Source organism: Elaeis guineensis, chromosome 11 (assembly GCF_000442705.2).
Source record: "Elaeis guineensis isolate ETL-2024a chromosome 11, EG11, whole genome shotgun sequence".
In the NCBI taxonomy this organism is placed as follows: Eukaryota; Viridiplantae; Streptophyta; class Magnoliopsida; order Arecales; family Arecaceae; genus Elaeis; species Elaeis guineensis.
The window spans coordinates 123,911,229-123,936,565 of NC_026003.2; the positions used below are offsets into that span (position 1 = coordinate 123,911,229).

Genomic DNA, 25,337 nt, shown 5'->3' on the forward strand with positions numbered 1-25,337 from the left:
TTTCAACATGAAGCCTACGACCTCTCAATGAGATATTCAGAAGCTAGCGGGATGCATTGTATCTTTGAGACAGTTCATCTTCAAGTCTGCAGAGTGTTGCCTCCCATTTTTCAAAATTCTCAGGCAGATGAACTTCACTTGGACGGATGAATGTCAAAAGGGTTTCGATGATCTGAGGTGGTACCTGAGTTCTCCTTCACTTCTGACAAAGCTAAATATCGATGATGAATTACTCATTTATTTGGCTGTGACTCTTGAAGCCATGAGCTCGATATTAGTCTGAGAAGAAAATAAGATACAGAAATCGATCTACTACATAAGTCAGATATTGCATGGGATGGAAGTCGGATATCCTCGGATCGAAAAAGTGGTCTTCACGATCATCACGATGACTCAGCGACTGCGATCTTATTTTTAGGCTCACTCAGTAAAGATCCTGACCAATCTTCCCTTGAGGACTCTACTTCAATGACTAGACACTTCGAGGAGGATAGCCAAATTCGATCTCTCTTATGTTCCACGATCCTCGATGAAGGCTCAGATACTTGTCAACTTCAGTGTCGAGTGCACTCTGACCAATGACAGCCAAGTCGAGGACTGCCTCCAAGGAGAAGCTTCGGAGCCTGCATGGATTCTGTATATGGATGGAGCCTCAAACATCAAGACTATGGTGCAGATCTTATTTTGACCAACATCGATGGGGTGGAGACTAAGTACGCCCTTCGGTTTGGCTTCAAAGCTTCTAACAATCAAGCTGAATACGAAGCTTTGATAGCCAAGCTAAAGATTGCTAAAGATCTCGTTGTAAAGCACCTAAGGGTGTTCACCAACTCACAGCTAGTCGCCAGACAATCTCGAAGAGAATATGAGGCTCAAGATCCAATTCTCTCCAGGTATCTACAGAAACTCAGATCTCTGTAAATAAATTTTAATTACTTTGAAGTCTATTATATCCCCCATTTGGAGAATGTCCGAGCTGATTTTCTATTCTGACTTGCCACATCTGGCTACAGTGAATTGGAGAGGATCTTCATTGAGCAGCTCAAAAATTTAGGTATTAACTCCAAGAAGGAAGTTCACCAGGTTCAAGTCAGTCATGAGCCAAGCTGGATCGATTCGTTCGTTGAGTTCCTGATCAATGGAACCTTGTCGGCTGATCCTATCGAGGCACGCTGAATGAGGAGACTAGCGATCCGATACGTGATCATCGACGACCAACTCTACCATAGGTCAGCATCTTTGCCCCTGCTCAAGTGTCTCTGACCCATCGAAGCCGACAACACTCTTCGGGAGGTGCAAGAGGGTATTTACGGCAACCACTTTGGGGATAAATCACTGTCCTACAAGATACTGCGACAAGGATATTATTGGCCGACCATGCAGGAGAATACTACTGACCTAGTGCAGAAGTGAGACCAATGTCAGAGGTTTGCCAATATCCAAAGATTTTCATCAAGTCAACTCACAACCATTTAGACACCATGGCCATTCGATTAGTGGGGGGTCGATATACTCGATCCTTTTCCGTCTGCTAGTGGACAAATAATGGCCGACAATTCGACAACATCAGATTTGAGAAATTTTATGCAAAGTACCACATCATCCATAGGTTTATCTCGATCAGGCACTCGCAGTCTAATGGAGAAGCCGAGGTGACCAACAGGATAATTCTACAAAGCCTGAAGACAAGAATCGATCAAGCCAAAGGATGTTGGGTTGATGAACTCCCTAGCATCCTATGGTCTTATCGAACAACTCCTCGAATCCTGACCGAAGAGACCCCTTCAAACTGGCATTTGGGATGGAAGCTATGATTCCAGTTGAAATAGGCCTATCTTCAACTTGGGTGGAGCACTACGATGAACGGACCAATTCGGACAAGTGACAAGCTAATCTAGACTTGCTCGATGAGACTCAGAGACGAGCCCAATTGAGGATAGCTCCTATCAGCAAAGGATAGCTCGGTACTACAACTCTCGAGTCAAGCCTAAGATCTTCCAAGCAGGAGACCTAGTCCTTAGGAAAGCCGAAGTCTCCAAACTGACCAAGCAAGGAAAGTTATCCCCGAATTGGAAAGGTCCCTATATGGTGTCAGTGGTTCTATGATCTGGAGCATATAAGATCGAGAGCCTGGATGGCACAGAGATTCCTTGAACCTGGAATACCGAGAATCTACGGATGTATTATCAATAGGAACGCCTTATAAATAAAAGTTTTTTTTTTTCATAATTCTGTGTTAAATAATAACTCTCAGAGGCATAACCCTCGATCGAATTAGAGGTGCAACAGTAGTACTGACGAGACACGAGGTCATCTCGATAAAATTCGAGGAGGAACTCCTAAGAAGTCATCAAAAAGTCCCTCCTAAACGAGTCGACCATGATCTCGGTGAGACCGACACTATGGGGGGCAAACGACTCGGGTTGTTCCTCCAACTCGGAAAACTCCTCCAAATGTCAGCAACTTGGTGGCTTGACAGCCAACCAATCCACATCCTCGTCAGCTGGTACCCGATGAGATGTTATTCAGTTAATATCCGTTTAACGGAGCCGTAGAGTCCGCTAACTGTTAGCGTGCCAGCTATGGCCGAAGGGCTGCTAGAGTATAAGCTACAGTTCGCGGTACAAATCCAGATGAAACCCAATGTTATCCAACTAATATCCATTTAATGGAGCTGTAAAATTCGACAACTATTAGCATACCAGCTATGGTCGAAGGGCCGCTGGAGTATAAGCTACAGTTTATTTCACAGACCCAGGCGAAACTTGATGTTATTCGATTAATACCTGCTTAACGAAGATATGAAGTCCGGCAACTATTAGCATACCAGCTATAGCCGAAGGACCGCTGGAGTATAAGCTACAATTCACGGTACAGACCCAAGCGAAAAAAGTTATGGTTAGTCAGCTTGTCCCCGATTGACCAAGGACCAACTGGTCTTGAATGAAGTGGAGATACGACCATGCTCCTCCTCGACCACCATACTTCGAACTTGATAAGATGCTCCGTAGAATGGCGACCCATGCCCCGAAACAACAAGTCCGCTATACGCGGCTTCTAGGGATGATCATTAGGAAAAGCAACTCGAACCCTCACATCAGTTAACTCCTTTCGTCTGATGAAGACTACATAATCGGACTCAAGAGTTGGATGACAGGTGTTGGGGTAAGTCCTCATCACTTAACCGACCTCATCAAAAGACTGTGATCCTCAGGAAATCAGCCTCATCAAGAGGCTGACCTCGTCTAAAAGTTGAGATCGATAAAAGTCTGACCTCAACATCATCTGGACGTGGTGATATTGTCCAAGTTAAAGACCACATCGGCCAACGATCGATCTGTTTCTCCAGTGACATTAGCGAGAAACTAACGTGGCTTACTATTGCGATAGTCCTAATCCAGAGATTGGATTCTTCGGCTACCTGTGGTGCCTAATACTTCAGATCAGTTATCTACAGATCTGACTTTCCAACCCTACTTAATGAGACCGGGACTGTTGGCATACGAGGTATTCACCTCGGACTACTTCCAATCCCTTTTATCTTGCTCCGGCCAGTGACCGATCTGGATATCGACATCGACCAAACAGCTAGTGGTCAAGTATGGCCGCCATGCAGTCCCATCGAGTCACATCAAGTTGTATCATCCTGAAGTCACACCCTAAGGGGTCTGCCGTGCACCATGATAAAACACCACAAAATCATTAATTATGCCACGCCGGTGTGCCAGACAAAAGACATGCTGACGGGACCATTTAAAGATGCCCCCATGCGACTCCATATGATTGAAGATTATTGAAATGCTCTTCCATCCTTTCGTCCTTCATCCTGCTCTCTCTATAAATGAAGATAAGATAACCTCCAAGAGGTACGGATACTCAAATACTCAAAACTCTGCCTCACACACTCCTCCATCTCTTGAGCTAAAAACTGACTTGAACATCAGAAAATCATCATCGTAACCATCTCCAGTGAAAACCTTTTTTGCAAATTTTCTGATTATTCCACCAAAGACCAGCCACAACAGTTCATAACCAAGATCCTGATTAGCCCATCTGAAGAAGCACAGGATATCATCCGTCGTCCTATTAAAATAAGTACATCTCAACGATCGCTAAAAAAAATTCAACGATCGCTGGTTCGAAGGCCCTGGCAATGTAATATACAAATAAAGAATCGTCTATAATCTTAACCTCACTGCCCTCCAAAACGACAAAATTACTTATACCACCATAACAAACATAAAATATTAAAAAGCACCAGCACCGTCCAACAAGAAAAACAATCCAATCTTCATTTTGCATGGAAAATCCAAGGAAATCATATCGCCAACCAAAATAAAAGCTCCACTGAGAGCAAAAAGCAGAAATTTCCGTTGACCGACGGCTTCTAAACAATTTGTGATTGTCCCCGGATAATGTGGCTGGAAAGCAGCGCTTAAGGCCGTCTAGACGGTACACACCGGTTAGCATGCATTGCGACCAGCATCAGCTCCAAATCACAACTCTTTTCAGACAACAGTTACTTTTATCTTCCAAGAAGGCACACAGTTATTCAATAACACAATGGCTTGATACTGCTTAAGCCCTATCATTGGCACCAAATTAGTTCATGCGTTTACCGTGTGAAACACAAAGATGGCTCTTAACTGGCAAACTTACAAACTGCACAGACATTTACACATTCCTGGACACAATCTACAGATACCTTCAGTATAGCTCCCTCCAATTCCTAAGCTGCTTTAAAATGCAGTCGTAGCATTTTGAACAGAAATTGGAATCACCACCAAATCATAAATCAGCATTGATAAGACTGGCACTTGCTGACGGAATTGACGTAGTTGAATCTATCAGTGACATAGCTAACACAGCTCACTTCACATGAGAATCGTAGGCATCGAAAACACCATCCGGAACTATTAGAGGCAGCTTATCTATGTATATGAATAGGCGTCTGAGATTTTCCCTTGACACCGTTGCCATATCAATGACATCTCTGCTATCAGTATAGACCCATAAATCGCACGAGTTTACTCTCCTGAGGCTATCACGGCAAAAGGGGCATGACTGAGATCTTGCATTCCTGTAATGTCAAGGTAATATATATTATTAAAAAACACAAAGTAGAAAGAGAGAATCTTGAACTCCACAGGACAATAAATAGACAGCAAAAAGAGGAGGGGGGGGATTGTGAAAGAAATGTGAAGTACCAAATTCTGGAGTTTATCAAGTTATATTTTTTGCTGCTATCATCTATTTCGTAATGACTAATATCTCCGGTTTTGGTTCAGAATTTCAGAACTTCAAGCAATGAAGAAAACACAAAGTTACCAGAAGTGTCTTTTGAGCTCCAAGTAAAATAACACTTGAAGACAAAATGCAGATACAATAAAGGAAACCAAACAATCCTCAATCCAGCTTTAACTTATCCTGTCTAACAACACTGTACCATTGACATTATGATTTTCATTTTTTGATACTCAATATCCTGATTGCATCAACTTTCATGAGATATTGTTAGTCAAGATTGCAAATGAGACCAAAGTCATGCAATTGCAAAAATATCACTCTTACAAATGAAAAACTAAGTAGAAGATTTGTTCTTACTAATTTGGCCATATTCTACCTTAAACCTAATGTCATTCAATTTTATGTTGTTATAAGCTTCCCCCAACATTCTCACTTCTAGTTTTGCTTGGATTCACCCATAGGTTGTCACAAAATTATGCAAAATACATGCAGATTTTCCTAAACTAGTAAACTTAGATGTGGGCCCTTATATTGTAATAATAGTTAATAAGTAGGACTTCTTATAATAATCTAAGTTACTCTTGTGGGATATGCAAAAGCATTTCCGTGACCATCATATGGTTGAGATGGTTGACAAGGCCAAACTAACCAAGTGAATGTGCTCACACCCCCAGCCCCCAAAAAAAAAAAATTCTCATTTTTCTTTTATCTAAGAAGTTGAAAGACCTAGTTACCAAAAATCTGAGATATCTCATGAATCAAAATTGTTTCACTTCTTCGTGATGTTCGAGCATTGTTTCACTTCTTCATGATGTTCGAGCATATTATATTATAACTTTCTATGGTAATGAGATTATGGTCTGCTATACCGCCGCATACCTTCCAATATGGGGCACATTATACCGTACCAGTCTCATACTATACCGAACTATATACTGACATTATAATAGGATAGTTCTGGTATGGGGTCCAATACCAAGACGGCAAACCTTGAACTAGATTATACCCATAAAATAGACAATTGCTCAAGTAGGAACCTTTTATATGAAGCTAGTAAACAACTAACCATTTACATAGCTCTGGAATGCTTTAGTTAAAACTCATACATAGATCAAATATGCAAAAGAGCAATATAATCATTAGCTCATAAAAGTTCCTTATTCACCAGCAGACTTTATTTCTTAATTTAACACTCGTGTAATTAGAATCAAAGAAATAGATCCCCCCCTCCCACCAAAATTCCAAGTGGAAGTGAGCTGGCCTTACAAACTTCTGATAGTGGTTTCAAATGAATCAAAAACTTCAAAAGTTGTAAACCCGAAGTTTGAGAATTCAACCAACTGATCCATGTGACAAGCCACCTGCCAAACCTATCGATAGATGTAGGTTATGGGTTAAGGTGGATTCCAGTCATGCCAATTTCAACTAAAACCCTGTTCGTGCAAAATCCAGTTAGAACTCAGTTGATGCAAAGGCAAGCATACCAAGCTGCTAGACAAAGAACCAAAGAAAAAAAATTTGACAAATTCTACTTGTTAGTGCTCTAATGTTCAAACCGAAAGACTACAAGAAGAAGATGCAAAGAAGAATAAAGAATTCATTTTCATAATTTCATTCTACCTATGAGTATTTAAGAATTAGAACTTCCAATCACCAGCTTTTTCTCCATTTTTTTTTTATTGCTATGAAATATTAGTTGTTCCCTTTCCTCAAATACTTCATGTAATTTTGATATTTGCAGGACGATCATATGATTTAGCTCCATCATCCTTCTGCTTTGGAGTTGTCAGTTGAGTAGAAGATCAAGTCTGACAAAAGGTTTGGCTACTACCAAACACCTAGAAAATGGCTACTACAAAAGATTTCAGAAAAGGAGAGGCCCTCCAGCACAACATAATAAGAAAACTGTGAGGATCTGGATTTCATTAACCCTCTAGCATGACTCTTAAAGCATTCAGAAAAAAAAAAAAAAAAAAAAGAGAAGGAACGGGAGGAAGAAGACTCCCGATGAGAGTCTTTTTCCTATCTCGAGGAAACGAATTGGAGCCAACAAAACCCTAAGCCCCGTCTATAAATGAAAATTCCATTCCCTTCCATGGCCTCCCATTACCAAATCCTTTTTCCACTCCCTGTCCTTCTCCGTTTCTTCTTATTTCCGACTCGGGCATCCTTGTGCTAGCGAATTCATGGCGCAAACGCCCCTAAGAGCAAGGTAAATCTCTTAAGAAACTTTCTCTTCGGCTCCTTGAGTTTTTGATTGAGTTTTTCTTGATTTTTTTCTTGATTTTCTAAGAATAAATCAGATCTTAAGTGCCCTGTTTTAGCCATCTGTGTTTATTGGATTTCCACTGCCGTCCGTCACCGTCGAGCACCGGATCAGTGAGCCATGGGCCACACCTCTGGTCATCTTATCCGGGCAAGACTCCCTTGGAGTCAGGGAAGAAGAAGGGGATTCAAGAATCCCTTGTTTCCCCCAAACGTGAGGCAAAAAGAAAAAAAAGAGAGAAAAAAAATAAAAAAGAAAAGAAAATAAAGAAAAAGAATTTTCTCTCTTCTTCTCTCTTTTCTCTCTAATTTCTCTCTCCATTTTCTCTCTCTACTTTCTCTCTTCATGTAATTCTCTCTATGATTGATGTAGTAATAGATTTCTTCTAATGATTTTGATCTGACCCAAACCATAACTTGGACCTAATTCTCTCCCTTTGCCCTAATTCTTTCTCAATTGAAAACTAAGAATATTTTAAATTGACTGGTCAGAGCTTTCAATGCTAGAGGAGCATTGAATCTAGAGATCAAGCCATAAGTTGAAGGTCGTGATTTTTGGATCTGACTGACGGTAAGTTCCCTTTTATCTCTGAGTTTATTTTTGTGCATATTCAAGCATTTAAAATTAAATTTCGTATATAAAAATTATTAAAATATTTAAAAATTATAAAAATTTGAATGTATTAGTGCATGAAAAGTAATTCAAAATATTGGATCAAGCATAGTGTCACCTTTGTAAGATTACAAAATTTGAAAGGAGATGATTTTTTTTATTTTAATATTGAATGATTTTTCAAGAAGAGGTTATACATGTTCACCTTTGCATTAATTTTTGAATAAAAAAATTATTTCATTGCTCTTTAGCAGATGTGAATATTTGAGTTGATACTATTATGAAAAAAGTATGACTACTTATGAGAAATTGATTATGATGAAATTATGAGAAAAACTCTCTAGACTATGATCTGCATCTAGCCAATGAGACTGATTGTTGGCCATATATCAGAAACTCGTTTCTTCTAAGCCTAGCCAATCGGAGTTGATCATTGGCTGAGTTAGTCCTTCTGGACCTAGTCAGTCAAGACTGATTGCTGGCACACATTGATACAGTTGCGTGTTTGTTTTGAAGACTAATCTCTGTCTTATCACAAGGCTAATCATGGATGTGTGAATCAGAGCTAGTTTCTTTCTAGGCCTAACCAGTGGGACTGATTGTTGGTATATGCAGCTGAATCGGATATTCTATATTCAGAAATTAGTCTCTTCTGGGCCTTATCATGGGACTGATCGTGACCATAGTCATCGAAGATAAAGAAGATTTTAAGTTTTATAGTTATGCATGATATGTTTTGAAAATCAAAATTATGTTGGTTTATGCATCTATTATTATAAATTATTACTGTTTGGAAATAAATTTATAATTATGCTTGATCTCTCAAAAATATTGATAACTTATTAAATCCGTAAAGCTCACTCCCTCTTTTTTGTTTTTTTCAGATCCAAAAGATCATGAGGCTTAGGATTGAGCAATGAGGTGTTGGAAAATGTGTTCTAAAATCAATCGTATAACAATTGAGTTCTTTTTGTATATAAATTATTGATTGATAAATAAAAATTATTTTGACATTGTTCATTACAAAGTTGCATCTTCCTTATAAAATTCTTTTGTGATGAAGTCCTTAAAACTATGTTAGTAATCGATAAAAAAATTTATCGTATAGTTCTTAAATATATTCGTGATCCAACGATACGTCATTACAAGACGATGATGTTTATCGAGTGGAGGTCATTGTGCCATATGAATTAGTTGTCCTCTTAACCAAGGAGCATGATGACACTAGTATGTCATACAGGTGAGATGTAGGAGTACATCGTTACTAAACAGATAACTCACCTACTGAGCGTTCTCCTGTCAAAAACTGCTCGCGAAGTACATGGACGTAAGTGTCCCTCAGATCTAAGACCACCAATGACTTGCAAGCAACTCACTGTGCTTTGATGCCGGACTATCTTGATTTCTAATGCAGTGACGGAAGACTACTGGATACAGTCAAATACTTACGAAGTCTGTGTGGATCAAGATGGGATTGACCCCACCGAATTATAGGAGATGATGTATCGCTATATTTCAATTTAGTAAAATCTTGACCAAGATAATCCATGAGATGAATTTGAAAGATTAAAATACAATGTGAATGAAACACTCCGGATTGACAGTTAACCCGAGATCATCCTAGAGCATCCAGGATCAAAGGGATGAATTATGCGATAACCATATGCATAGATTCTGAAATATTCTTTTGCGATAATTTGACCTATCCGGACATCGAAAATCATTGTTAGATGGTAGCTTCGATTAGTACAAAAATCGATTCTTGTACTATCAGCTTAGTGTTCAAACCTATCGAGTCACGCACACAAATCAGACAACGTAGGAAAGTACGGATCTATATTTATATGTCCAATTTGAAAATACTTGAATTGATTGAATATATAGACTTAATGTCGTTCAAACGAGATTGAAGAGTTGACTATGTCTAGCTAGCACTATATATGAGGTTCAGGTTCAATCCTGGAGATGAACAGTTTTTGATCTATGATCCAAAAAGCCTATGAGAGTGGATTAAAGTACTGATTAATTTCAAATTAGATCTAAATTAATTAAACTTAATTGGATTCAAAATTTTAAGTTAGATTTGGTCCAAAAATCCTAAATAGTTTAGGATTGACAACCTTTCGAAATTATTTCGAATCAGTTTCGAATTGAATTCCATTTGAACAATTTTTGGATGAGATCTTTAGAATCCTTTTTCCACTAGGACTCTCACTCCTTGGCCAACCAACACCTGATATGGTGCTGGTTGTGGGCCGTCCCACATGGGTGTGGGCGTGGGTGTAAAGTAGGCGCCATATAAGGCACCAATCCTTTCTCGTGTAGGAGTCTTTTGATAAGTTGTGGACTGATTCAAAGCTTGTTTGAATTAGGAGACCTATATTTATTGGATCATGGGAATCATCTATAAATAAAGAGGATCTCTACCTATGGATGTATAGCATAAAAATCAGATTAAAAGAAAGACAGCAAAAGAGAGAGGCGTGAAGAGCTTGTGAGCATCCACCCCTTGGCATGTCCTCCTTGCCGCCCCCTCTCCCTTCTTGGGCATCCCCTTGGTTGGTGTGAGGCATCACACCAGCACCTCTCTTTCCTTTCTTAGTGGCCTTGCGAAGGTGCATCAATCCAAAAATTCATCCCGCTTTTCTGCGTTGCTTGACGTGCGCGCGAAGTAGAGGGCCTGCAGTTCTAGGCTTACACGAATGTTGAATCCAGATTTTGGAGATTTGATCCCTATTCCGCTACAATACAGTAAATATTTGATCTTTATTTAGTTGGATACATAGAAAAATTTTTAGATGCAACCTTGCTTATCCGTGAGAAACAGGTTTCCTTCTCTTCAATTGGTATCAGAGTCAGGCTTTGATACATGGATGCATAACTGAATTTTTTTAAATTATTTATATAATATATATAATTAGAATTTTATGTTAAACATTAAATCTAATTTAAATCTGTTTAAATAAAATTTATGATCTGATTTTGATTGAATTATAAAAACCTAATCAATAGTTGGTTAAGATTTGTTATAAGTTTGTTATAACAGAATTTTATTGTTGCTGAATTTTGTTAGAATAACTTGATTTAAAATCTATTTTAAATTTGTTTAACAGAATTTTAATATTATTATTTCGGTTATGAAGTTGGACTTATTTTAAATCTGAATTGAATCCGTTTTGTCAGATTTTTAGATCTGATTTCTAATAAAATTCAGTACTATATCAAAACAAATTTAATCATTATACGTTCATGTTTGCATCTAATTAATTTTCTATATGATACCAGATCTGAAATTGATGTTTTATAATCAGTATAAGATATGTTTCAGATCTGATATGATGTATATGATGTATCAAATCTAATTAGATTAGATGAAGAATATGATTGATAAGATCAAGAACATGTACATGACATAAATTATTTTTGTAAAAATTACATATTGATGTGATTACATATGAAATTAGATTTTAGAACTTAGTAGTCCAGTACTCGGATTGATGAAATCACCAGACCATCCGATCGTAAGAGATTGAAGGAATTAAACTCCCTCTCTTGTCCATTCGACAGGTTCTCTTATGACGTGTAGGGATGTCATTGTGATCCGATTTCAAGAAAAAAAAAAAAACAGATTCTTATGAATTGTTTTGATCATAAATATGTTTAGATTAGATCTAAAGTGATTTATGATTCATTACAATAAGATAAAATTCAAATATAAAATTATTTTAGAATCTAAATAACATGTTATATTAGATGTAATCAGTATTGATCTAAAAGTTATCATAATGCACAAGATGTATGTATGAAATTTAGATCATACCTATGCATGTTTAATTGTTAAACATATTATGAAAATTTATTTTCATGAATTGAAGCATATGGTATGCTCCACCTAAAATCCTAGTAGAATAGATCTACAAACTGAAACACATGTTTCACACACTTAATTTTAAATTAAGTTTAAACAATCTAGATTTGAAAATTAAAGATCATTAAGACACCACATAAATCGATGAGCTATGGATTAGCATGAATCAGATCCTTCTAATGAGTTAGACCTAGGGTTAGAAACAAATATGGATCAAGTAGAGAAATTGGTTAAATCTAATCAAGTGTTGAATTAGATTAGGTCAGAATTTCTCTAGATCAACCTCAATAGTTGAAGTTTAATCCAGTCCTTATTTTTTACCTTAATAAATAGATCATGATCATAGCTCCGTGGTTGAGCCTGAATCTTCTAGTGGATCAAATCGAAACTAATTAACCAGTTGATGTCTAAGATAAGTCTGACAGATTCAGGATTTAGGCTACTTAAATGCATCTACGGTGAGTTAATGACACATCCCTCCCACTGATCTCACTTATCTGACCAACATAGTGAATTGTGTTTTGATTAGGTCACTAGTCGATTTGAGCTGACCCATGCCATCAAGATTAATTAGTATGATTGATTTAGGTATCTTCAGACCAATCTGTGTCTAATCCTCTACATAACTCGGTGAAGTCGGTAGGAGGATTTACGACCTGTAGGTCAACATCTTTTATTCTCAAATCAGTATAAATCAAATCTTCTAAATTATTAGGTCCATAAAATGATACAGTTATAAAGATAACATATTCATAACCTCCCATTAAGTGTATGATAATGAGTCCAATATTCCAAATAGGCATTGGAGACATCACATGCCTAATATTTATTAAGTATTGAAATTATCATCCATCATATAACCACTTTATTGTACCTTCAGATCAATGCTCAGGTTGACCGAGCCACACTTGGGTCTGGACATTCGTTTGTTGAATGCACTTTGTGTTGTTATGTTAATGGTTGGACCTAATCAAGATTTTCAGTAGAGACGCCACACGCTTGCTGAAGGAATGCCTGAGGCAAAATCTGATTTTTAAAAATTATTTGGAGAAACAATTAGTTATAAACCTACCCATAGATGCACTAAGATTGACTGAGCCACACTTGGATCGAATGCAGTCTGTGCGGATTCTAGTACCCACTAAGAAATTAACCTAATTCTTCGAGTGGGAGGTAGAGGCTACCTATTCGTACAAAATAATGGATGAATCTTTAGACTAAAATCCATATCTTTACGATTAAAAGTAATTCATATATTAATAGATTTTTATTTTTTCTTTCAGCTATGGCCAACACACTATCCCTCCATTCGCTGTTGGACAGCAACAAGCTCACTGGACCCAACTTTAATAGCTGATATCGAAAGTTGAAGATCGTCTTGGAGCACAAGAAGATTCTATACGTCCTTACGGATGAGGCACCTGAAGAACCTGCTGCCAACGCTCCTCGTGCTGCGAGAGACACGTGAGGTGGCTCAATGACCGTACGACTATGTATTGTGTGATGAAGGCAGCGATGAACGACGAACTTAGTCATAAGTTCGAGGATGTGCAGCCAGAGGAGATCATTCAAATGTTGAATGAGTCCTTCGACACCCCTAAAAATGCGGAGAGACAAAACCTCCTGCGTAGTATTCAATGCCCGTATACGAGAAGGGGCTTTAGTCATCGATCATGTATTGTACATGATTGAGCAGATGGAACGCTTAAACAAACTTGACTTTTCATTGCATGAACAGTTACGCAAGGGTGCTATCCTTAACTCGCTATCAAAATCCTATCTACCCTTTCTCAGCCATTATAGAATGACGAAGCCTGCAGTGAACTACCATAGTTTGCTAGAGTTGCTGCAGACTTTTAAGAAGGACCACCAGCTCCAGGAGCCGATGCATGTTGTGGGAGGTTCATCCGCAGATCGTCGATCCTCTAGGAGAAGAAAGGTGTAGAAAACTCATGCCACCGATCTCAAGCAGAGCAAAACGTCGAAAGTCAACAAGAACCAGGCAGAATGCTTCTTTTGTAAGAAGCTAAATCATTGAAAAAAAAATTGTCTTGCTCATATAGCCACCCCTGATCCGAACAAGCCTAAGAACAAGAGAAAGAAGCAAACGATTACTTTGCAAGGCACTTATATAATAACTCCTTGTAATTTCTCAGTTGTGATATTACTACCTGGGTATTGGATACCGAAAGTCCGATTAATATATGCAGCTCGTTGCAGGGACTGCAGATAAATAGAAAATTTCGAGAGGGCGAGCGGTTTCTGAACGTTGGAGATAGAAGCTTTGTTCCAGTCCTGACTTTGGAAACTTTGCAGCTTGTCTTCGAGTTCAGTGGTGTCATGTTAGATGATTGTCATTATTGTCCTTCCTTTTTGAAAAATGTCATCTCTGTAGATCTTTTGGTCAAACTTGGTTTTAAGTTTATAATAAAGGATGATTTTTGTGATATCATTATGAATGATACTGCAATTATTCAAGAACAATTAAGACATGGCATATACATAATATCACGACCTGTTGGTGTAATGTACCCATTCAGTAAACGTCCTAAATTAGATAATGTCAATGAATCCTACTTTTGGTATTATAGGTTTAATCATGTGAACAAGAATAGGATCGACAGGTTAATCAATGAGCGTATCCTTAAAATAGATGATTGTGAATCATTATCTACCTATGAATCATGTCTGCTTAATAAGATGACTAAGTCACCTTTTAAGAGAAAAGATGAAAAAACCAACGATATCCTAGGTTTAATACATACTAATGTATGCAGACTTATAAACATAAATGCCAGAGGAGGATACTAATACTTCATTACGTTTACAGATGATCTATCGAGATATGGGTATGTCTATCTTATGAAACATAAATCAGAATCATTTGAAATGTTTAAACAATTCCATACTGAAGTAGAGAAACAGACTGAAAAGAGTATTAAAACTCTTCGGTCAGACCGAAGTGAATACCTCACCAGTGACTTCTTGATATATCTAGAAGAGAATGGAATTCTCTCACAATAGACTTCTCTTAGAACACAACATAACAGAGTGTGAGAAAGAAAGAATCGAATCTTGTTAGATATGGTCCGATCCATGATAGGCTTTACGAGTCTGCCAATATCCTTTTGGAGATATGCTCTAGAAACTGTCTGCTACATTCTGAATAAGGTACAGAACAAGTCTGTCGATAAAACTTCATATAAGATATGGACTGGACGTAAGTCGGTACTCTCACACCTTAGGATCTGGAGATGTCCAGTTTATGTCAAGCATTTAAAGACAGATAAACTTGAATCTAAGTCCGATAAATGCTTGTTCGTAGGGTACCCAAAGTAAATTAAAGGGTACTACTTCTATCTCACTGCAGAGCAAAATATATTAATCAGCAACAGGACAGTCTTTTTGAAAAAGGAGTTCTTTAAAGAATGAGCTAATGTCTGTAAAATTAAACTTGATGAAGTTCTAGAGTGGAAGAACCGACACACAAAATTGAATTTGATTAGAGAATCGAATCCAGAGCCAGTAAAGACGTCATTAAAAGATCCGATAGAGTACCACATCAATCGGACAGATACTACGATTTCTTGATCCAGAACGGTGACCCCATCGAACTTGATGAAAACGATGACGATCCGATCACCTATATAGAAACCATGCAAAGTTCGACTCTCAGAAATGACTTAGAGGCCATGAAGTCCGAGATGAAATCCATAGAGATCAATAGTGTATGGACACTAGTTGATCTGTCCGAAGGGATAAAATTCATAGCGTGCAAGTAGATTTTCAAGAGAAAAAGAAGAGCAGACGGAAAGGTAAAGACCCATAAAGCCCGTCTAGTTGCCAAAAATTATCGTCAGTGTTATGGTATTGACTATGACGAAATGTTCTCTCCCGTGACAATGCTCAAGTCCATCCAGATTATGCTTGTTATAGCTACACATTTAGATTATGAGATCTGATAAATAGATGTCAAAACCGCTTTCCTTAGCAAGGAGCTGGAAGAAGTATATATGATACAATTTAAAGGATTCACATCCACAGACAAATCGAAAGTGTGCAAGCTAAATAGGTCTATTTATGTACTTAAGCAGGCATCTAGGAGTTGAAACATGCATTTTGATAAGGTGATCAAAACGTATGATTTCGTTAGGAATGGAGAAAAGCTTTGCGTGTACAAGTGGGCTACCGATTCTGTTGTCATCTTTCTTGTACTGTATGTGGATGACATACTGTTAGTAGGAAATGACATCTCGACTTGGCAGAGTGAAACTGTGGTTATCATCACAGTTTTCCATGAAGGACTTGAGAGAAATATCCTACATCCTAAGGATGAAGATATATAGAGATAGATCTACAAGGTTGCTTGGATTATCCCAATCCACGTACATTGATACCATATTGAAGCGGTTAAATATGAAAATTTCAAGAAAGGTTATCTTCCAATAGGCCATTGAATTATTTTCTCCAAGAAAAATTGTCCGACAGTCCCTAAGAAAAATAAGCGTATGAGTAAAATATCATATACTTCGATAGTGAGATCTATCATAGACGCCATGACGTGTACGAAGTCGGATGTGGCCTATTGACTAGGGATGGTGAATAGGTACCAGTCTGATCCAGATGAAAACTATTGGAAAGTTGTGAAGGCAATCCTTAAATATTTGAAAAATACTAAAGACCAATGACTTATCTATGAAAACACTGATATGAAACTTATGAGATATATTGATTCTAGTTTTCAGTCAGATTGTGATGACAGCAGAAGCGTGTCAGGCTACGTATTTATCTTGAATAGAGGAGCTATTTGCTGGAAGAGTTCTAAACAACATATTGTGACCGATTCTGTATACAAAGCAGAATACAATGCTGCATTGGATGCTGCAAAGAAGGTAGTGTGGTTGCGGAAAGTCATCACCAAGCTAAAAATTATACCTTCTATTGATGGCCCTATCCTGCTGTACTGTGACAGCTCTGGTGCCAATGCTCAGACGAAAAAACTAAAGTCACACCAGTGCACCAAGCATATTCCACACCGCTATCACCTGGTATGAGAAATCATGGATCGAGATGATGTCGAGCTTCAAAAGATCGACAGAAAGAAGAATCTAGCCAATCTCTTCACTAAAGCTCTCGAGATCAAAGAGTTCGATGATTTTAACTGGAAGATGGATATAAGATACTGTCCCGATTGACTTTAATCCAAGTGAAAGTTATTGAAAAATGTATCTTAAAACCAATTGTACGACAATTGAGTTTCTTTTGTATATAAATTATTGATTGATAAATAAAAATTATTTTGATATTATTCACCACAAAGTTGCATCTTCTTGTAGAATTCGTGTTGTGATGAAATCCTTAGAACTATGTTAATAATCGATAAAGAGAGAATTTATCGTATAGCTATTAAACATGTTCGCAACCAAATAATACATCATTACAGGACGATGACATTTATCGAGTGGAGGTCGTTGTGCCATATAGATTGGTTGTCCTTTTAACCAAGGAGTGTGGTGACACTATTATGGCATACAGATAAAATGTAAGAGTACATCATCATTGAACAGGTGACTCATCTGCTGAGCATTCTCTTATCAAGAACTGCTCGTGAAGCGTATGGACATGTCCCTCAAACCTAAGATCACCATAGTGACTTACAAGCAACTCATTGTGCTTTGATGTCGAACTATCTGGATTTCTAATGCAATGACGGAAGCTACTGGATACAGTCAAGTACTTATGAAGTCTATGTGTGGATCAAGATAGGATTGATACCTCCGGATTATAGAAGCTGATGTATCGCTATATTTCAATTTAGTAAAATCTTGATCAGGATAATCTATGAGACGAATTTGAAAGGTTCAAATACAATGTGGATGAAACACTCCAGATTGATAGTTAATCCGAGATCGTCCTAGAGCATTCAGGATCAAAGAAATGAATTATATGGTAATCATATGCATAGATTCTGAAATATTCTTTTGCGATAATTCGACCTATCCAGACGTCGAGAATCATTACTAGATGGTAGCTTCGATTAGTACAGAAATCAATTCTTGTGCTATCGACTTAGTGTTCGAACTTCTGGAGTCACGCACAGAAGTCAGACGACATAAGAAAGTATTGACCTATGTTTATATGTCCAATTTAGAAGTACTTGACTTGATTGAACATATAGACTAACTTGATTGAGAATTAAGTTATGGATCAAACGGGATTGAAAAATTGACTATGTCTAGCTAGCACTATACATGAGGTTCAAGTTCAATCTCGAGAATGAACAGTTTTTGATCTATGATCCAAAAAGCCTACGAGAGATTGGATTAAACTGCTGATTAATTTCAAATTAGATCTGAATTAATTAAACTTAATTGGGTTCAAAATTTCATGTTAGATTTAATCTAAAAATCTTAAACAGTTTAGGATTGACAGTCTTTCAAAATTATTTCGAATCAGCTTTGAATTGAATTCGATTTGAACCATTTTTGGATGAGATCCTTAAAGTCTTTCTTCCACTAGGACTCTCTCACTCCTTGGCCGACCAGCACCTGATATGGTGCTGGTTGTGGGCCGTCCCACATGGGTGTGGGCATGGGTGTAAAGTAGGCGCCATATAAGATGCCAATTCTTTTTCATGTAGGAGTCCTTCTTTGATAAGTTGTAGGCTGATTCAAAGCTTGTTTGAATTAGGAGTCCTATACTTATTAGGTCATGAGAATCATCTATAAATAGAGAGGGTCTCTAACTATGGATGCATAGCATAGAAATCAAATTGAAAAAGAAAGAGAGAGAGAGAGAGAGGCGTGAAAAGCTTGTGGGCGTCCACCCCTTGGCGTGTCCTCCTTGCCGCCCCCTCTTCCTCTTGGCATGGGCCCTCCTTGGGGGTCCCCTTGGCTGGTGTGAGGCGTCACACCAGCACCTCTCTTCCCTTCCTTGGTGGCCTTGCAAAAATACATCAATCCAGAGATTCATCCCGCTTTTCTGTGTTACCCAGCGTGTGCGCGAAGTAGAGGGTTTGCAGTTCCAGACCTACGCGAAGGTTGAATCCAGATTTTGAAAATTTGATTCCTATTCCGCTATAATACAGATAAAGATTTGATCTTTATTTAGTTGGACATATAGAAAAATTTTTAAATGCAACCCTAGTTATCCTTGAGAAACATATTTCTTTCCCTTCACGAGGAGCATAGGATCTTAGAGGATATTTGCTTAGTTTATTTTTGAATAAATATTGATTTTAATTATAATGAGATATTGGTGAACTATATTTTATTTGAATCAATAAAATTAGAGGTTTACTTTTACTACCACTGCCTAAGAATGATTTGATGTAATATTTTTGAATGTGAAAGCAGACCTTGCATATTCTTTAGGGCCTTATCCTAAAGAACATGCAGCCATCACATGCTCGATCCGGATGCTGGGTTTGGGGTGTGATAAAAATCAAATAAATAAACAAAATGAATGATGGATGACTCTTTAAGCAAATGATGCCCTTGTAGCCTTCTAGTTCTAGAGTGTGACTCATGGCTTACCCATGCAACCGCACAAATGGACATATTATAAAGTTGCACATGTAAATTCTTTTGTACATATAGAGGAGGAATTGATGCAAATAAATAAACTATAAAACATATTATCAACTAAAAATTAAAACTTCCCGCTCCACACTCATCTCAATTCCACAGAGAACTGAAATTTTAGTACAGATTAAACTCTAAGGAAAATAGGGACTCGATAGTATCAACAATGACATTGTAAATGGGGAGGGTAGCGCACTGACAGAATATATATCACAATTACTAGGAAGGTATTTTTAAGTTCAGCCAATATATCATGCCCCAAAAAGCTGATATTTTGCCACAAAATTATAGATCTTAAAGAGCAGAAGCAACTTCATACCATTCACGATAGCACTTCATGCACATAGCATGGCTGCAGTTGGGTAAAACAATCTTGCTGTTCATCTCCATGCAAATCCCACATTCTTCTTCTCTTTCAGCATCTATAACTGATAACTGCTTCCTCTCAACATCATCTCTTCTCCTATACCTTTCCATGCATACTGCCTTTTGCTTTTTATCCTCCATATCAGTGATCCCTCTTTGTAGTTGCAGCAAAGATGGAAAAATTACAGCTGCATATAAACTTGCATAAGAACCAAAAGCTAAAAGGTAAATATTAAAAACATAAAAAAGCAGTTCAAAATTCAGGTGCAAGTCAAACATTTACCATAGAACTCTTTAAGACTTGCTTTCCTTTCATGGGTTGACATGGTTGTTGTTCCATCAATGTAAACCTGCATGTTGAAGAGTTCTTCAATCAGCAACAAAAAGAAAAAGAATAAATTAAGCAACAAATGAACGGGGAAGAAATTCACAAGTCAGTTATGATGCTCATGCCCAAACCTTATATATGAGAATTCTCAGCAGTCCAAGAGCCCCAGCAAGGCTACAATCAGTCCATTGCACCAGAAAAAGAAATAGGTGTGCAGCAGGGCTATATGACATTCGCATCTGAAGACATGCACCATCATATTCTCTGCGAAAATCTGAAGCCCTAGACATCATAATGAAGGATTAGAAATTACCAAGGCTTCTTTTCCTGGTAAATTACCAAGGATTTTGATGGATCCAGTGTATGTATATGAAAGTCATATTGAAGTTCACACCCTCTCGTCAATCAAAAAATTACATAAAAAGAACACGCTTATAGAAGATAAACTAGTAAAACTATCATGTACTTAAATTCTTTTTTTTTTTTTTTTAAAGTCCAGATAAACATCACAGTATACCCATCTTCCAGACCAGGTAAGACACAAAACACATAGCCCAAACCAAAATAACCAGCACCAAAACAAGAGAACATGACATATAGGTGCTTCCCTATTGACCAAATTTCAACTAGATTCTGTCCTAATATTTCTGGTACGTCAATTCCATCTAGTTCCTGAATGAATCAAAACTGGGGCTTCCTTTTGCAGCTCAACCTACAGGCTATTTCCTCTCTTCCTCCATTTTACTAAGACTCAACTTTTATAACTATCCAAGTCTAATGTAGCTGCCTCCATTCTTTTTCAATATCACTTTATCCAACAATGACAGGCAAACTATAAATCAACAAAAGGGCATATAGGAAAAAATAAAAAAAAGGTAGACAGTCAAAGCACCAAGAGAGGTAACTTTGAATCAACTGTCTTGTTTCTTCACTTTAATAACCTGATGATACCCTAAGATTAATAGTTTACCCCAGCCCAATTCTTTCAAGCCATGCCCATCAAATGTAAGAAATGAGAAGAATAATTACTTACCCCCAAACTTACAGGCTTGAATTGAAAACAACAAGTAAAATACACACATGATGCATGTACACAACTACATATGGAAATGAAAAAGGGTACCATTCATTAGTTAATGAACCTGACTCTTTCTTTCTGGAGTATAAAACATGTTTTACAAACAACATTGTTGTAGATTAAGAGCAGTACAATAAATAAGTATTTTTCATTCATCTTTTTTTAACAGACTTTACCATCTACTGATATCACTTTTGTCACACATAGCTAGCATAATGTGAAATGAAAAATTCTTATGTAATGCAATGAAGATAGACAACTTAAGCAAATGCTTCGGAACATATGAGACTTGCTTTGGTTCCGACATAGCTCATAAGGAATGCATTGAAAAAACCAAATCAAAGAAGCAAGGCCACCAACTTTTTCGCGTTTAAAAAGGAACCAATATTGATGTATTATTATATTCTTAAATTTAAGAAAGAATCACAATCTACTCAGTCCTGGGTCAGCTTGATTTAGTTGCCAGATCGAATCACATCAAGTTTGCTCCCTTTCAAGAGTGAACTGCATTGGCTATTTGTTCCACAAACACAATAAAATGTTCAGAAGAAACCTAAATATAATTCTTTCCTCCACACTAATCTCAATTTTTCTTCTCCAAAACATACATGGTTGACATTTTTTTTTTCTTTCTTATCTTCTTTAAGATAAAGATAAAGGGGATCATAATCCATCATAAAGGAAATATCACCTAGTCATGACAAACTCAAGCTGACACAGGCAAGATGGTAGCAACTGCCAAAAGACAACAGAAAATGATGCATTTCACCTGAAAGATGGAGAAGGGAATCTATACCATTGATTGCTTAGCAAAGCTTATAGACATCAGTCCAGCATATTATTACTCTTAGTTATGTCATATAAGATAATTAAATGTTTACCTATCAGGTTAGATTAAACAATGCAGTGAATACCACCTTTGGCTTCACTCCAATGATTTTATTGTCTAACAAGAAACAAGATCACCTTTCGTCTAAAATCACCTTTGTCTTAAACAGAGGAATTGTAATTCCACTATCTGATGGGAAGCATGGTCATTTCCATTCCAGGGAATGGTTGATATTTTTGGCATCAATTAGTCAGTAGCATTTATGATATAAAATGGAAAAGAATGGGACATATTCAGTATGAACTAATAAGCAGCATTTATCGTATGAATGGGTGTGAATAATTTTTTTCATATTTGGATTCCAAAATATTTATTACACCTTGGTTCTATTACTTAGTCAAGTGCATAATCAAAAATTAACATAAAACTGATTCCATTCAAGACTGTCAACATGAAACATTAGAATGGAATCATCATTCCTTTCACACACATTCCTTCTTTTTCTGTCCAAAAAAAAAAAAAAAAGAACAGGAATGTCAATTCCAATATATTATTTTCCATTCTCATTCCATTTTCACTCTTGTTTCAGATCTTTTATACTTCTGCAAGTCAAACATAGCGTTATTATGTAAGTTTCATCTTCTACACATCTTTGCTTTTAATGTGGTACTGTGGCATAACACAAATAACTAAATCATTGTTTCTGCTGCTCACACGACAAGAACTTATACCATGCACCCTTCAGTTCTACTGAAAGTATGACTTGTATTCTGTCTATCAAGCAGCTCACTTGCAAGAACACTTCTAGCCCTTATGCATTAAACTACATGCACCCGCTCATCCTTGTCTGAACAAACAAACTACAATTGTATTGTCCCTGAAAGAGCTGAATACAAGTTCCCAAATCTAGTCATTTTGCAGGCAAAAACAATTGAACAATTTTAAAAGAATGTGGCGGCATTTCACTTGCACCTCATGCCCGTTCCTGTCATGCATACTAAGCTGAGATGCTTTACATAGTAACACTTATGCTTCTCTTTCCCAAAACTACTATGCAGTACATCTTGTGTTGGTGATTAACTATCTATCAGTCTACTAGCTGAGCAACATTTTGTTTTCCAAATCGTAGGAAAGCCACTATTATTTTGTTCTCCATATAGGTAAGCCACACAAATATTCTAAATCACAAGAAAACCATCAAATTCTTTTTTCTAATATCATTCACAAAATGATTAAAAATTCTTTAAAAACCAAAAAAAATACCACTAATCCATATTTTCTTTGATTAAAACACCGAATAACTACAATTACCTCAAGGCGTACCCGAATAACGCTTTCTGAGCTACAAAAATTGATGATTTTATGGAGAAGTCAAATAAAAAAAAAAAGAATTTTTGCTTCATGAGACAGGTATTATCAACCACAGCAACCACTAACACCCAAAATAATAATACATAAAACAAATGTACACACCAAAGGTGCTAATTTCAGGAAAAAAAACATTTTTTGCATGAAAAAATCGTCCATATATCGAAAGAAAAATATTATAGCAATTACCTAAGTTCCCCTCCATCTAAGAACCTAAGCGATTGAGAAAGCTCTTCTATCTACCAACACCTAAAACAAAAAGGGAAAAAAAAACGATCTTGACCCACCAATTGCAATCGCAACCAGAAACTCCTTCAAGACAAACAAAAAAGAAAAGAAAACATCGAGGGCTCATATCCGATCACAAAGCCCCTCATCGACGGAATCGAAGAAAAAATGAAGAGATTATAAGCCAAAAGAATTCTCCGCTTACAGTGTGTTGGCATGCTGGATGTCAGCTTCCAGGACTTTCAGCGAATCCTTGAACGATTTCCGCATGGAGCCCAGGACCATCTCCAGCTCTAATCATCCAGCGCGCCCCCAAACCCTAGTTCTCCTCCCGCTCTCCAAACCCTAAACCGCTCTGTAACCGAACCCTAAAAAGTTTCCCCTTCTTCTCTCTCTTTCGTGCGTTCGCGACGAGAGGACAGAAGAATACGACTGAGAGAGAGGCACAGGCCTCCGTCACTGCCACGTGGATGGGAAGAGGCGTCGTGCTCGTCGAGATTGGGATAAAACGCCCACCATCCCTGCGGATTGGACGTCGCTTTCACTGTTAGATGTATACCTCCCGTGGACCCCGTCGGATTGTTACTGGGGTCCACCCTAGCGGCGGTGGATTTTTAATAGATGCTTTAGAATTGGATGTAGAGGTAGTTTCCGGAAACATCCTTCCTTATCCATTCCGCTCAACGAGAAATTATTGCATGGATCGGGTCCAAGCGGACCAGAAAAATCTCGGAGCACATGCACGGCGGATAACGCGCAACCGAGAATTGGCGAAGGTGGCGTGTTATCGACCGTGAGATTTGACGTGCTGTATTGGACCTGGTATTAGTAATAATTAGAACAGCTTAACACCAAACACACCCGCTCATGAGACGCCAACACGACACCTTATAAATTTATGGGTCCACAGCAGAGCGTTGGATTGGATGTTTTCTTGATGTGGTTGTGTGATCTCAAGTTCATCCTGAGCTGAGTTTTTTTTTTTTTTTTTTTGTTGTACAGCCCGCGCCGTGAGTTTCCCTTTGGGCTTTGAATGCGTGATTGAGGAATACTTACCATCAGTTACAAGACTAATTCTTTGCATATGCGGTATAAAAAAAATACATAATCTCTTTTAGTTGGATGACATCTTATTATTTTTAATATATATTTAATATTTATAATTTTATTTTTTATTTAAAATTTTAAATAATAAAAATATTTTATTTTTAAAAAAATTATGATATCATGTGATATATTAAATTATAATTTTTTATATATAATAAATTATAATTTGATCACAGAATGTCATAAGAAAGAAAGGAATTTTTTTTCGTTCAAAAATTTTATGAATTTTTGATAGTAAAATTCTTTATGATTTCTGAAAGAAAAATTATGACATCTTATATGCCGGAAGTCATAATTTGATCATAGGATATCATAATATGATCATAGGATGTCATAATTTTTTAAAAAAGCAAGAGCATTTTCATCATTCAAAACTTCAAATGAAAAAATAAAATTATAGATATCAAATATGTATTGAAAAATGATGACTACATTACCTAATCAAATGGAATGGTGC

General features: G+C 37.2%; 1 protein-coding gene across 2 annotated transcripts; it reads right to left on the reverse strand.

The window, feature by feature from the left end:
* Positions 1 to 4,548: 4,548 nt before the first annotated feature.
* LOC105035599 (E3 ubiquitin-protein ligase AIRP2) lies at positions 4,549 to 24,244 on the reverse strand. Of its 2 annotated transcripts, none has more exons than XM_010911200.4 (5): positions 23,979 to 24,244; positions 20,402 to 20,544; positions 20,226 to 20,292; positions 19,896 to 20,130; positions 4,549 to 5,080 (listed from the first exon to the last, which is right to left on the reverse strand). In XM_010911200.4, the coding sequence occupies exons 1-5, from the start codon at positions 23,989 to 23,991 to the stop codon at positions 4,870 to 4,872; spliced, it is 669 nt and encodes a 222-aa protein (XP_010909502.1). In that variant the 5' UTR covers positions 23,992 to 24,244; the 3' UTR covers positions 4,549 to 4,869. The 2 variants fall into 2 exon arrangements, with proteins under 2 accessions (XP_010909502.1, XP_010909501.1); XM_010911199.3 differs by having other exon boundaries at positions 20,402 to 20,552; positions 23,979 to 24,242.
* Between the last annotated feature and the right edge of the window lie 1,093 nt (positions 24,245 to 25,337).